The sequence below is a fragment of the Echinops telfairi genome, unplaced genomic scaffold (genome assembly GCF_000313985.2).
Source record: "Echinops telfairi isolate 266 unplaced genomic scaffold, ASM31398v2 ScPeMD7_3;HRSCAF=10, whole genome shotgun sequence".
Classification (NCBI taxonomy): Eukaryota; Metazoa; Chordata; class Mammalia; order Afrosoricida; family Tenrecidae; genus Echinops; species Echinops telfairi.
The window spans coordinates 45,800,544-45,815,107 of record NW_022103899.1 but is presented as its reverse complement, the minus strand read 5'-3'; the positions used below and the strand labels follow the sequence as shown (position 1 = coordinate 45,815,107).

At 53.6% G+C, this 14,564-nt stretch overlaps 1 protein-coding gene across 4 annotated transcripts in view; it reads left to right on the top strand.

Moving 5' to 3' along the window:
• The window catches only part of LOC101640468 (aspartyl aminopeptidase), a 7,635-nt gene extending 440 nt beyond the window's left edge, over positions 1 to 7,195 (top strand). For all 4 annotated transcript variants that reach the window (XM_004701625.4, XM_045295063.1, XM_045295068.1 and 1 more), the window contains exons 2-15: positions 245 to 338; positions 425 to 513; positions 614 to 727; positions 1,236 to 1,361; positions 1,517 to 1,647; positions 1,905 to 1,980; positions 2,075 to 2,182; positions 3,090 to 3,167; positions 3,528 to 3,611; positions 4,222 to 4,382; positions 4,690 to 4,729; positions 4,826 to 4,927; positions 6,384 to 6,551; positions 7,053 to 7,195. In XM_004701625.4, coding sequence (XP_004701682.1) covers positions 245 to 338; positions 425 to 513; positions 614 to 727; positions 1,236 to 1,361; positions 1,517 to 1,647; positions 1,905 to 1,980; positions 2,075 to 2,182; positions 3,090 to 3,167; positions 3,528 to 3,611; positions 4,222 to 4,382; positions 4,690 to 4,729; positions 4,826 to 4,927; positions 6,384 to 6,551; positions 7,053 to 7,103 — 1,422 coding nt within the window. In that variant the 3' untranslated portion in view covers positions 7,104 to 7,195. The remainder of the gene's footprint in view (positions 1 to 244; positions 339 to 424; positions 514 to 613; positions 728 to 1,235; positions 1,362 to 1,516; positions 1,648 to 1,904; positions 1,981 to 2,074; positions 2,183 to 3,089; positions 3,168 to 3,527; positions 3,612 to 4,221; positions 4,383 to 4,689; positions 4,730 to 4,825; positions 4,928 to 6,383; positions 6,552 to 7,052) is intronic.
• The last annotated feature ends 7,369 nt before the right edge of the window (positions 7,196 to 14,564 follow it).

Here is a 14,564-nt window from a genome sequence, read left to right as displayed (position 1 = left end):
TGGGGCTTCGGGAGTCGGGCGAAGCTCAGATTGGGGGCGGGGCGTCCTGGGCGGGGGCGCGGGGCCGTGGACTGACCGGAGGGGTTTGGCCTGGGACCTGGGGCTTTCTGTTGGAGAGCGCGGAAGTCGAGTCCGAGTTCGGAGCTTCGGTTTCGTCTGGCTCGGGATAGGGCCCCTCCGAGCTTGGATACAAGGTCAGCGGTCCAGATTTCCTCCTCGGACTCTCAGCGCCCTGCTCCCATAGGTGGCCATGACCGGCAGAGCCCGCAAAGAGGCCGTACAGGCCGCGGCCCGCGAACTCCTCAAGTTCGTCAACCGGAGCCCCTCCCCCTTTCATGGTAAGTGACCAGGGCGAGGAAGGTGGGGGAAGCCTGGTGTGGCCCCCACCGGGGTCCGTAGCAGTGAGAGCGTTCTTTCCGAACAGTTGTGGCTGAGTGCCGCAGCCGCCTCCTCCAGGCAGGCTTCCATGAACTCAAGGAGACAGACAGCTGGGACATCAAACCTGAGAACAAGGTACGCGGGGTGGGGTGGAGGTGGGGGCAGAGAGGCCGTGCAACCTGGCGGGAGCTCAAAGTCTGTGTGCCAGCAGGCTAACCCTGCTCCCTCCTCCCAGTACTTTCTGACCAGGAACTCCTCCACTATCATCGCTTTTGCTGTGGGTGGCCAGTATGTGCCCGGCAATGGCTTCAGCCTCATTGGTGCTCACACGGACAGCCCCTGCCTCCGGGTAAGGAGCTGGGCCTGTGCTGAGGGTGCTTGGGGAACAGGGACCCGGACAGAGCCAGGAGTCCAAACTGGAGGCTCCATGCCCTGTAGTGAGTGGCCCAGATCCTGACACGCACATGGTTATATCCCAGATTGGCCGTGAGAATCCGACAGTGTGCCTATGGAGAAAGGCCTGATCTTACTCTGGAAAGTTCACAGCCATTGAAACCCCTGTGGGAGGACGCCCTACAGATCCACTGTACCTCACCTGGGGGCGTCATGAGTCAGAGTCTACTCAATTTCTTTAATCCCTGGCTGGTTTACTCCACCCCCTCTGCCTTCCATGCCACCTAATATTTTGCTCCGGGTTCCTTAACTTGTCTTGGTCCGAGTTTGGCCCAAACAGGAAATGGAAGTTCTGGAGGACAGGGTCCTGCGGGCATCTTGCCTCTGCACCTGGACACCCGGCCAGTGAAGCCCACCTTGTCATTTGCTCCCTCTGACCGCTGTGCCCCCCACTCCATGCTCAGGTGAAACGCCGGTCTCGCCGCAGCCAGGTGGGCTTCCACCAGGTGGGTGTGGAGACCTATGGCGGTGGCATTTGGAGCACCTGGTTTGACCGGGACCTGACCTTGGCCGGACGTGTCATTGTCAAGGTGGGAACTGGAGGCTGGAGATTGATGGTCACTTCCCTGCGGCCTACCCAAAGTGAAGTCCCCTGGAGTGAGGGTGGGGGTGGACAGGCTGCCCTGCTGAAAGGGGCCCAGAAGACCCCTTGATTGGTCTGGGTGATGTGGGGGCTCTCCCACAGAGCCCCACCTCAGGCCGGCTGGAGCAGCGGCTGGTGCATGTGGAGCGGCCTGTCCTCCGCATCCCACACCTGGCCATCCATCTGCAGAGGAACATCAACGAGAACTTTGGACCCAACACGGAGATGCACCTGTGAGTCAGGCTGGCCCTGGTGGTTAGAGGGCCAGGTGTGGCAACGTGGGTAGGGGGATGGGGGGACCCGAACGGCCCCTAGGCGGGCGCCACCTCACCATGAACAATGATGCGTTTACGCCCTTAAAGCTCTGCTGAGGGCCAGGGCTAGGAGTCAGAGGGTAAGGGGCATTCCAAGGTTAAGGGCGCTTTTCCTCTGGGAGATGGCTGTGCCCACCAGCCCTCCCTACAACCCCCTGGCACACTTCTCTCCCCAGAGTCCCCATTCTGGCCACAGCCATCCAGGAGGAGCTGGAGAAGGGGACGCCTGAGCCCGGCCCTCTCAATGCTGTGGTAAGAGGGGCCCCTGCTACAAGGGGGGCTGGGCAGGGGACTCTGAGAAGGGGAGGGGGCCAGACCCTCATCCCAGCACCCTCCCGTCCTGCAGGATGACCGGCACCATTCTGTCCTTATGTCCCTGCTCTGCGGCCACCTGGGACTGAGCCCAGAGGACATCGTGGAGATGGAGCTCTGTCTGGCTGACACCCAGCCCGCGGTGAGTTCGCCCCCCCCCCCCAGCATGGTCCTTGGAGCACCCAGCATGCCGCCAGCCCCCCAAGTACTCTTCTCGTGCAGTTCCAGCAGAGACCACCCTGATCCCCCAGGGAAAGCCCCAAGCCCCACTGCAGTGCCTCTGGGTGGGGTTCCCAAGACACTGGGCATGTGTTGGAGCAGCCAGACTCTTCTCTCCTGAAGTGGCTGTTGGGTTTGACCCACTGACCTTGAGCTTAGCAGGCCCAGTGCCTAATTCCCAGAGCCACCAGGGCTGGTTCTCAAACAGGTGGGTTTGAGAACCTCAACTCCCTGCAGCTGGGCCTCTTTCACAGGGACCCAGGCATTTCTGTGTGGGGGGTGTGTGTGTCACTGGCCCACACTGGCCCTGGACCTTCTAAAGCGAAAGGCCTGGGCGTGGCTCCCCTTCCTGGAGCCTTGCCAGCAGGAGGTTGCTGAGACAGCCTATGGCTCAGGGACGTGGTGATGATGAGTCTAAAGGTTGGCAGTTCAAATGCACTCCTTGGTGCCACAGAAGAAAGGCCCCATGATCTTCTCCCATAATGTTACAGCCAAGAAATCCCTCCGGGCCGTTCTGCTTTGTAGCTCAGGGACTGGACAGCAGTGGGTTTGGCTGGATGCCTGTCCTGTTTGAACACGCACAGCGCTTCCTGAGGCTTAGTCTTTTTTCCACCGTGTCCTTAGCTTTTCTTTGTTACCACTCAGCCCTCCCCTTTCCTGTCTCACTGGTCAGGAAGCACTAGGCCTCCACCCACCACCCTTCACCTCCACCCAGTACAGCCCCAGGGACAATAGGACCAGTTACTGGGGTCAGTGAGAGGTTGCTTGGGAACCCCCGAGAGTCTGCTGCCGTGGAGCTGCAGCTCAGGGTGGCTGTCTTGTCTCACCAGGTCCTGGGTGGGGCCTACGAGGAGTTCATCTTTGCCCCTCGATTGGACAACCTGCACAGCTGCTTTTGTGCCCTGCAGGTGAGGAGCGGCTGCCAGACACTGGGCACAGGCACCATCACGGGGGTGGCCTAGAGGGCGGGCTGCAGGGACTGGAGGGGTCACAGGCTGAGCACCATGCTCCGAGCTCCTGCCCTGTTGCTAGCTTGGATAGAGAGACCCTGGGGCACTTTTGCTTACTGCCCCAGGGGGCAGCACCATCCACCTCCCTAGCACATACATCCCCCCACCAGGTAGTGCCCTGAGAAGCCAGTCCTGAAAGCCCAAGCCCACTTCCCCCTGGTCCTGGGCGGATGGGCCACTGGGCAGCCTGAGCCTCCGCGGTCAGGGGGCTGGGTACCTGGAGGCAGTGGGGACTGTGATGCTCTTGTCCCCCACCAGGCCTTGATCGATTCCTGCGCCACCCCGACCTCGCTGGCCATGGAGCCCCATGTGCGCATGATCGCACTGTACGACAACGAAGAGGTGCGTGCGGGGCTTGGGGAGGGGTCCTGGGCTACTGTCAACCTGTGCTGGGCGCCTTCCACCACACAGGGCCGCTGCTGGGCCGCCACTATTTTCTGTTTGTGTGACCACAGTTCCTGTTTCTGTGCCTCCACCACATGGTGAGCTCCTCGGGGACAGGGACAGTGCCCAGGACACTGTCATAGAGACTCGAGTAGCCCTCTCACTTTCTCTTCTGGAGATGCACAGGCCGGACCACCTTGTGCTGGGGGTGGGGGGTGGCTGCCCCCAGCACCCCCATCATGTCCGTGGGGGGGGGGGCAGGGGCAGAGTATACAGCCATGCCTTTAAAATGCACGGCCCACGAAGCCCACCTCCGCTGACCCCCACTGGCTAGCGCTCAGCCCAGCTGCAGGAGAGACGGGGCTGACTGTGCATCATGAGGCCCTGCTGCCGCCATGGTATCAGTGATGCCGGTCCAGGCTCCTGGAGTTGGGGAGGTTACTCGTAAGCCCCCCAAGTTGGACCCCCTGCCCCAGGCATTCCGTGGGTGGGATCCTGCACCATTCTGGACTTTGGGACCTGGGCTCTCGAGCCCAGACCCCCAGAGTCGGTGCCCTGCTGTTTCCAGGTAGGGTCGGAGAGTGCCCAGGGGGCACAGTCGCTGCTGACGGAGCTGGTGCTGCGGAGAATCTCCAGCTCGGCCCAGCACCTGACGGCCTTTGAGGAGGCCGTGCCCAAGTCCTTCATGATCAGCGCCGACATGGCCCACGCAGTGCACCCCAACTACCTGTGAGTCAGACCACAGGTCTGGCCCAGACTCCTTCAGGGGGCCCCCTCCCCCAGACCTGGCGCGAGCCATTTCCCTGCCCATTCTCAGTAAGGACCTCCTGCTGGCTGCCCCCAAGCCCAGCGTGGCCAGAGTCATGTGCTAACCAGCTGTGGCATGTTGAGTGGGCTTCATGGCAGACTGACACTGGCCTCTGGGAGAGGCTAGCTGGGGCACAACGATGCCTGCTCTGGGAGGAGGAGGGTGATGTAGGCGGCTCCTGTTCAGTGTCACTGCCTTGACCTGCCCATCCCGCCTGTCCACCCACAGAGACAAGCATGAGGAGAACCACCGGCCCTTATTCCACAAGGTGAGCTGTCCCCAGCCTGCTCGGGGCCCGGGTGGCCTGGTCTTGTTTTTTCTGGGCATGTCACCTCACTACGGTCCCTGCCTCCCCTCCCTCCAGGGCCCCGTCATTAAGGTAAACAGCAAGCAGCGCTATGCCTCCACTGCCATTTCGGAAGCTCTGATCCGGGAGGTGGCCACCAGTGTCGGGGTGCCCCTGCAGGTGAGGGGGTGGCCTGTCTGGGAAGGCATGTCAGTGGGGGCAGGGTGGGGCACAAGCTGATGGGCCCAGGAAGGTGGGGTGCTGGAGAGGATTTGAGTCAAGGGGGCCCAGTAGAGGGAGGAGGAAGGTTCTAGAAAGGGCCTGAGCTGGGCTCACTGCCCATTGTGTGTGGTAGGTGCTGGCAGGATGGTCTTGGGCAACTCTTCCACCTCACTGGGTCTCAGTTGCACCTTCAGATGGGGCCGCTAGTGATGCCCGCTTGGTTTCTGTGAGTGCAGTGTGCTCTTGGCAGAGTGGGGGTGTCTTCCCCAGCACTACCCTGCACCCCTCAGTTCCTCGGTGTCTCTCTCACACCCTGAGCTTCCATAAAGCAAGTGCATGGCTGCACAACCTGAGACACCCCTGCCCAAAGACTACTTTTCCTCTTGTCTTAGAAATCACCTGCCTAATTCCTTCTCAGTGTGCACACTGAGTGTGTGTGTGCGTGTGTGTGCATGTAAGGGGCTCTGCCTGGTCAAGTGCCTCCCCATACAGTCAGTCTTGGCAGGGTTAGGACCAGGGCCCTGGCACCTTGATGCCCAGTGCCCAGGGCTCCCTCTGGCACCTCGCTGTTGAGGAGGCTGCCCTGGAGGATCCCATTCTGAGAATAAGCACGGCCAGGACTTCCCTTCCTGCGTCCACGATGCTCTTCCCTCTGACCCAGAATGTCTTGTTCCCTGGCATTCCTGTTGGGAGTCCTCATAAGTACTTTTTACCAGAATACCAAGAAAGTAATTATCTATGTCAGCAGCAATGTTTTCAAGAACACTAAAATTACTGAATGCGTTTTCTTTGAGCTGGGGGGGGGGCGGCGACCAAGAGGGCAAGGGGTAGGGGTACGCACTCGCTGTCTCTTAGGTCTCTTGGCTACTGTGTGGAGAACCGGTTGTGAAAGGCAGGTGGAGCATTGGACCAACCAGGCAAACACTGTGCCTTGAGGGCTGTCATTTAGTGTTGGTGGCGTGGCCTTATGGTCACCTCCAGCCTCTGGGGGGAGCTGGTGTGTGCCCCCTGGCTGATTCTGACTCAGCACAGATTCAAACTCTACAGGTCAAGGGAAACTGCCATGGGGATCTCCTGGTCTGTAATTATTACACCTGGAGCCACGGCGTGGGTTGGATCTGCCAACGTTTTCATTAGGCAAACTCACTGCCTTAGGGTCGATGCTGACTTACAGTGGCCCCATAGCACAGGGAGACCGTGCCTCTGTCTCCCCTCCAAGTGGCTGGCTGCTGGCCTTGCATTTAGCAGCCCAAAGCATGGGCCCTGCTCCCTGAGGGCTCTTCTGGTTAGCCCTGGAGTCTCTCACCAGAGCCCCTTCCCACGGGCAGACGGGACAAGCTCTCAGGCCCCTCTCACTCAGCCGGATTTCTCTGGGCCTTAATAAGCACCGCTCACCAGCCCCCTCCCTTTCCAGGACCTCATGGTCCGCAATGACTCGCCCTGCGGCACCACCATCGGGCCCATTCTGGCGTCTCGCCTGGGGCTGCGGGTCCTGGACTTGGGCAGCCCGCAGCTGGCCATGCACTCCATCCGGGAGACGGCCTGCACCACCGGCGTGCTCCACACGCTCACGCTCTTCAAGGTAACGCCCACCTGCCAGCCTCAGTCCGGACTCCCCCGCAGCTGGACTGATTGCTGGCGCCCTGGCTGGCTGGCCTGGCTGACGGGCTGGCCACATGGTGCTGTGTGCAGCCTTCCCCTTACGGCACTGGTTCTCAACCTTCCTAATGCTGGAACCCTGTCATACAGTTCCTCGTGTGGTGGACCCCCCAACCATAACATTATTTTCGTTGCTACTTCATCACTGTCATTTTGCTACTGTTACGAATCGGGTGACCCCTGTGAAAGTCGTTTGACCCCCAAAGGGGTCGAGACCCACAGGCTGAGAACCGCTGTCCTAAAGGCTCAGGCCCTTGTCCCACCCTCAAGGGGAATGCGGAGGTGGGAGGGGTGGCGGTGCTGAGGCTGGGACTGTGGTCAAACAATAAAGGAAGCAAGGACGCCCCTTTGGGGAAAGAGGTGCTTTGTCAGGCTCCCCTTCCCCCATCCCTCCATTCCAAATCCACACTGCTTCCCCTTTCAGGGCTTCTTTGAGCTCTTCCCCTCCCTGAGCCGGAACCTCCTCGTGGACTGAAGCCGCCTGGGAACTTCCTTTCCACCCTTTGCCACAGAGGGCGGTTCGCAGCTGAGCTGGCGCTGGAGGATTAAAGTGGATTTTTTCACTTACGATCACTTTGCCTGGCTTGTTTGGAGATCGACGGGTCGGGGATGAGCCTGGTTTGAGTTTGGGGGGGCCAGTGAAGCGGGAGGAAGTTGGAGTGCTGGCCCAGGAGCCCACAGCTCCTGGGAGGTGATGGAAGGCCATTTTCAAATCTTCCTGTGGGCTGGGTCCACAGCCAAGTCCTTCCCCCCACCCCAGCCTTCCCTTCCCCTAGAAGTGGCTCTAATCATCCCCAAGTCAGAGCCACCGCCTGAGGCCTGCACCGCAGCTGCAGAGAGAAGAGCCGGCCCTGTTCGTATACTGTCAGGCCCTGGAAACATGCAGACTGCGGCAGCGCCAGTCTGCCGGAAGCTAAGCTCCTCTCTCTCACCAAGACGACTGTGCTAAGTGGTGTCCTTCCCAAACGGTTGCTATCTGTGTGGAAGTGTGCCAGCCCCTGGTGGTGCTGCAGTTAATGTGCTTGGCAGCTAACCACAGGTGGGAAACATAGGTTCACCCAGGGGCGCTGCGGTAGAAAGACATGGGAACCTGCTTCTCAGACACATGTGCGCGGTTCTTTGTCAATACATAAACTTGGGTTTTTGGTCCAGCAGAACCGTAAGCCAGAAAACTAAACTCACCCCCTGGAGTCATGCCAACCCACAATGACCATACAGGACAGGGTAGAACTGCCCCTGGGGGCTCAGAGGAGTAGAAAGCCCCTTCAGCAGGTAGAAACCAGCTGAACCACCATGCCACCGGGGGTCCTGATAGGACTATACTAGCTTACAAAAGGAGAGAGGAAAACAAGTCAACATGCAGGGCTTCAAAAAGTTTGTGGGACAACGGGACTGAAAGGTAATGAAATTTCCCCACCCACTTTTTGAAGCCCAGCCCCCCTCGTGTGACAGAGAGAGCTCCTCATGAGGTCGAGCTATTTGACTGAGGCAAGAAATCAATCAGCTGAAGGACCCACCAGTAAGGGCAAAGCTGAAGACAATGAAATGTTTGTATTATTTAGTTGTCGAAAAAGCCCGTAAAATCTAGCATGAAGAAATGATTGTGAAGAGGAAAAAGCAAGTTGCAGACTTGCTTATGGTTTGTGATGTCATTTGTGCAGAACTCCTGTTTCACAAAGCAGTCGTATCTATCTTTATGCCTATCAGGAAATGTCGGGGGGAAATGCACATTAAACTAGCTGTGGATTTCTGGAATGGGGGTGACAAAGGTCTTGGCCCATGTGTACTGGCCTCCTTTTCTATAAGAGGATGCATGTGTATGTTAGCCTGGAAAAAATGGAGAGAAAGTGACCTTACGACTAGCCCTACCCTTACCACTGCATGGTGTTTGTCGCATGCTGGGGCCGTAGTGGGTTATGCGAACCCGAAGGTCAGCAGGTAGAAACCGCCAGCCGCTCCTCAGGAGAAAGATGAGGCTTCCATGCCCATAAAGCGGGACCACCTCGGGAACCCACAGGGGCAGTCCACCCTGCCGCTACGAGGGTAGTGCTATAGGGTCACGCCGAGTGCATTGACTCAATGGCAGTGAGGTAGGTTCTGCTTTGGTTGGCTGCCCGTGGCCGGGGGTGCCCCCACCACCTCTCCAGCTCACCTGGTTTTCTTTTCTTCAACCCCCAATTCAAGCATCGCCTTTTTAACCTTCTGGGCGCCCCCCACCCTCAAATTCCCCTGTTTAAGAATTTCTTCTTGTCATTTTTTTCTTAACATCTTCTTTTCTTCCTGCCCCCACTCCGACCCCGTATTGTTCATGGGAGGCGTGGCGGTGACAGCCCTGGCATGCTGTGGCCTCACAGCTCCCAGACTCTGGACAGGGCTGATGGCCCTCGAGCAGGATTGCTGTCCCGGGAAGCAGACGTCAGGCAGCAGCACTCGATCCTCAGGGCCCGCAGGGTTTGCTACTGGCAGCTTTGGGCAAGGAGCCCTGCAGGGTAGTGGGCTGCACATTGCTTCGCTCATGCCAAGTCTCCCAACCGCTGTCTGGGAGGAAGGTGAGGCTCCTGCCCCATGAAGATGTGCAGCTTCAGAAGCCCACAGGGCACGTCCACTCTGTTCTGTAGTGCTGCTATGAGTGAGAATTGGCTCGATGGCACTGAGTTTGATTTTGTTTTGGTTCAATGTTGGGCTAAGGAGCCTCGCTGGCACTGGGAGTTAGGCATCGGGCTACTAACCACAAAGTTGGTGTGGTAGTTACATAATCTGGTGTCAACTTGAGGATAGTAAGAACATGAAAGGGTGGAGTCCATCTGTCAGGTCACAGCCTGATGCCTCTTTGTGGGCATGGCCTTCTCATGAGGATTCTGGGAATTTCCTCTCTTCCTCCCTGGAAGTGGATGCACTCTCTCTCTACTTCACATTCCTGTGGACAAGCCACTTGGAGCCATGCTGATGACAGCCAGAGCCATGAGATGCTTCCACCGCCACTGGGTCCACAAGACTTTTCACCCACCAGCCTGTGATTTTCCTGCATTTGGTATCATTGCATTTGCTGTGTGAGTCTGAAGAGCCATTTATAGACTGGTATTGGAAACATGGGCTAATATCAGACATGGATTTGATCTGGACTGGGCTGGGATGTTTTCTTAATATACAATTACTCTTTGATATAAAGCTCTGTCTTATATATGTATGTGAATGTCTCTGGATTTGTTTCTCTAGTCAACCTGGACTAACACAGTTGGTATTTCAAACCTACCAGCCAACATAGGGGGCATAGATTAAGCTGTCTGTCAAGCTGTACAATCTCAGAAACCCTTAGATAGGATCACTATACATTGGAATCAACTTGATGGCAATGGGTGTGGGTTTTGTCTTTGAAGTTTGTTTATTTTTTATTTGCTTTTATTTTAATTTTGAATTTTTATGTTGTTTTTGTTAATTATGTTGTAAGTAGCCTTGCTGGCAAAGCAGTTAGAGGTCTGAGATGGGCGATCTGCTTCTATACAGAAACCTCTGGGGTGGCTCTGCGCTTTCCTGTAGGACCTGACCATGAGTCGCATGGACTTGACATTATGCTGTGAACTTGGGTGACTGTTGGTTTGGTTTTCGTTGTCGTTTTTCTCCTCTAGTGGGGCTGAATGATGTGGGGAGGTGGGCTAGGAAAATGTGAATTTAGACAGCTGCTCTTACCCATTGTGGACTGAAAATGGTTTGTTTTTGGAACTTCTCCTTGGGAGTTTTATACTTATTGCCGACTTGTAATAGGACATCCAAGTTGGGGTTTAAATTCTTCTCCACAATTGCAGATGCCCTTTCTAAGAGTAAAATGTTGAAGGCGTTTGTAGAAGACAACTTTCAGGATCCCACCCAGGTCCTCTTCACGTTCACTTCCGGAGCACAGCCCCGCCTCCAGGGCTGAGAGCGGCACTTCCGGTCGAAGGGGGGGGGGGAGCGGGGGGCAGGTACAAGTGCACCATTTGGCTGTGGCCCAGTTTCCCAGGCTCACGTGGCGAGTGGAAGAAGAGGGAATGAATGCTCGTGCCCCAGAGCAACCCTAGCCAATGACGAGTGTCTCCAGCCCACAGCTAACACGGCATACTTAGAGGTGAAAAATGAAAAGTTCTCTTGCCAAGATCAGGAACGAGACAAGGATACCCATTCTCTTTAAGTTAAAACATCAACACAGAGCCCTAAGCAGAATAATACAAAACCACAAATACCCAATTTAGCATGAAACCAATGTGTGCATCTAGATACCCAGCCCCTTCACTTGGTTGGTCCCGTGATTCTGAAGCCTGCATTTGGCACTGGCTCTCCAGCAGACTTCAACCGGCGTCCACGTCCCCTTCTATGTCAAACTCCGCAGGCTGGCTCCCCACACCCTCCTCCCTCTTCTGGCTGAAGGTTTTCCCTCTGATCTGGTCTCCTGGGTTGGCTGCTTGGGGGAAACCTGGATGGCATACTTTCCAATTCCGCGGAGGTGGAGAATCGGCAAACAGGCCTGCTGAGCCATTTCCAGTCAACACTGCACCGAAGTCCTCAGAGACTTGGTGAGGAAAGGGGTGAACAACATCATTAGAAAGCGAAGAACAAAGCTGACTTCTGATATGATTGGTTATGTAGGAAATCCAGGAGATATATTATCTAAATTAGGAGTTTATCAAGAAAATTGGCTGACAAAATCAATACGCAAACATCCATTCTATTTCTATATACCAACAATGAGTGGTTGGAAAATGAAAATTTTTTAAAGATAACTGCTAAAAAACCATAAAATCAAGTGTCTTTGAATAAATATGATAGATATGCCAAGTCTCTAGAGAAAATTATAAAACACCAAGATAAAGAAGGCCCAAATAATTTGGGAGATTTGTCTTCTTTGTGGCTGAAACCCAATATTGTAAAAATGTCAGTTCTCCCCCAATTTAATACTTAGACTCAAGGCAAGCCTGATAAAAATGTCAACAGGTTCTCCCTTCCCCTTTCTTCTTCTGTGGGAGTTGACCAGCTCTACAATATATATGTGAAAGGTAGGAAGATTAGGGATAGGGGGGTCGTCTCCACCGAATGCCAATGTGAAACAAAAATTAGCTAGCCACACCACAAAAGGGTTGGAAAGAAATCAGGCAGCCATTAGACACCAATGGGACCATCCAAAGCTGGGGATGCTCAGACCCAGGTCACCTAGACACAGGTGAAGGCCAACCTGGGTGTGCACACTAGACACCAGCAATATTATGTCACGCACATGCCTGAATTCAGCCAGTAAGAATGGCCAATACCCTCAACCACACCTACATCCCACCCACACCCCAGGTGGGGAGAGAAGGGGATAAATAGCACAGACTGAGGGCAGGTGGCTCTTTTCAGGTGGGGGGTGTGATCTCTCCCATGTGTGCTGTGCGCACACATGCACCCTCTCAGGGCTCACCCTCTCTTCTTTTTTCAAAATAATTTTTGTTCTGGGACTCCTCTTTTGGTTTTGTGGACTCCTTGTAACGGCCATTCCCAGGGCCCCTGCCATGCAGCCTTGCACGCTTTCCAGAGGTGGCGTGTACTATCTGAGAATGTACTACTCACAACTTCCCTTTCCCTCATAAAAGGTACTTGGATTTACAAAGTGATTCTGCCATGTGTATTCTTTCAGTGTTGAGCAGCAAGAACAGAGGTAAAGCATCACAGAAACCTAACATATGGAAATAGCCCAGACACTTTGAAAGATGATACGGCGTGAGAAGATTGCCCTACCAGCTTCCCCAGCTTATTATAAAGTATAATAATTAAGACAAGATGTTACTGGTCCAAGGAAAGATTGACCAGTAGAACTGAATGGGCATCCATGACTATGTGGGTGCTGGATTTATGGGAACATGGCATTTCAGATCATCTTTTCAATAAATTGTGCTGTGGTAATTGGAAAATGAAATTCCAATGCTCACCATACACAAAATCAGTTGCAAGTTGATTGTAGAACTAAATGTAAATGGCAAAAACTGCTGACTGTGGTTTATAGCCTATAAAGAGTCAGGCTCTCTCTCTCCTCTCTCTCTCTCTCTCTCTCTCTCTCTCTCTCTCTCTCTCTCTCTCCCTCCCTCCCTCCCTCCCTGCCTTAGTGCCATCTTGTTAGAAAGCTCTGAACCATGAGAGTCAAGTGGAGGAAGACATGAATGTGCTGACGGTGCACAGAGAAAGATGAGGCCACAGATTGTGTGCACCATAGAAGTCACAGCAACGGGGAGGTAAAAACCTAAGGGTGGAGATGGCAGTTGGCGTTGTTAACCCTGTAGTATAATGGTTACACACTGGGCTGAAAGGTCAATGGTTAGAAACCACCACCCAATCAGAGAGAGAACGATGAGACTTTCTCTTCCCATAAAGAGTGACAGTCTCTGAAACTCACAGACACAGTGCTACCTTGTCCTATAGGATTTCTACAAGCTGGAATCAGCGCACTGGTTGTGAGTTTGGGTTTTCTTAGGACTGACTAGAAATTCTGTTGGAATAGATCTGGAACTTCCATTATATTTAGTTGCCACACACACTTCAGCAGGCCCACCTGGCTCATACCAAATCCATCCATTGTCAGCCTCTGCCATGGACCTCGGGGCCTCAGGAATTAGTTCTATTAGCTGAAGAATGAAAAATAAAAAAAAGACGTGTATAGAATATCTTTATGACCTTGCTGTAAGAGAAGATTTTAAACAAGAAACCAAAAATACTTAGTTAAAAAGAAAACATTGGCAGACTTGACTTCACTTAAAGGAAGATACCTCTCAAAAATGACTTGTCTGGTTGGGAGACTGTAGAATTGGAAGACAAACCACAAAGTGAAAGAAGATATTTGCGGAACGTACAATGGACATAAGGCTCATATTCAGAGTATATTTGTTCCAAGAGGCCGTCTAGTGGGTTCCGTCCCCAGGTACAACAGAATGGAACACTGACCAGTTGTGTCAGTCTGTGCTGACTAGAGAAATCCAGAGACATTCATATGTGAATTAGAAAGAACTTTATATAAAAGATCAATTGTATATTGAGAAACATCCCAACCGAGTCCAGATCAAGTCCATAAGTCTGATATTTGCTGATATGTCCGATAGCAATCCAGTGAGCTATTTATCTCCTTAGCACCTCCAAATAAGGTCATCAAACTGTGGCCTGATTGACAGGCTAAATTCCACCCCTTCACTCTTAAGTCTCAAATTGACAACAGACTATGTAACTACCATATGGGTCCTGCACCAGCCTCATTATGGTTCTGTTTGAGGGCATTGTCGCGGCCAATTATTGCAGCTGCTGTGTCAATCCATTTCATTGAGACTAATTAGTACAAAATCTGTGATCAGGCACCATACTGGAAGCTTCTCCTGACTCGTGTGGTTGTAGAAGCCACTGAGTCCACATTGTCAGGTCAGATGGCAAACTGCTGGCTTACAACACTGTAGAAGCTGTCCAATCGAGTCAGATGACGGGCTTTGGCTCAAGTTCCCAACACTCGAGATGAGATGCTGAGCTGGATGCAGGATCCAGAGCAAAAGAATCAACTTCATCAGAGCACTCATACAGATTGGATACAGATCAGACCTTGAGGAAACTCCCTACTTTAAGATGGTGCAAGGATATGACTTGAGTAAAGATGGTGAGGATGGTGACTGGGGTAAGGGATGATTCCAGTTATACTATTGTGTGAGTCGGGGTACTTTAGAGAAAAAAAATATCCATAGAAACTCATGTATAAGAGAGAGTTTTATATAAAGGGTAAGTGCACCACCTGAGAAAGGAAGAGAGACGTATGACTGATATGCTGGTACAAAATTTACAACAACTAGAGCAGAGTCAGGAGAACAATCCTACTAATAGCAAAAGAAAAGAAATTATAAAAATCAGGGCTGAGATTCAGGAGAGGGAAAATAAGAAAACTATGGGGAAAATTAATGCT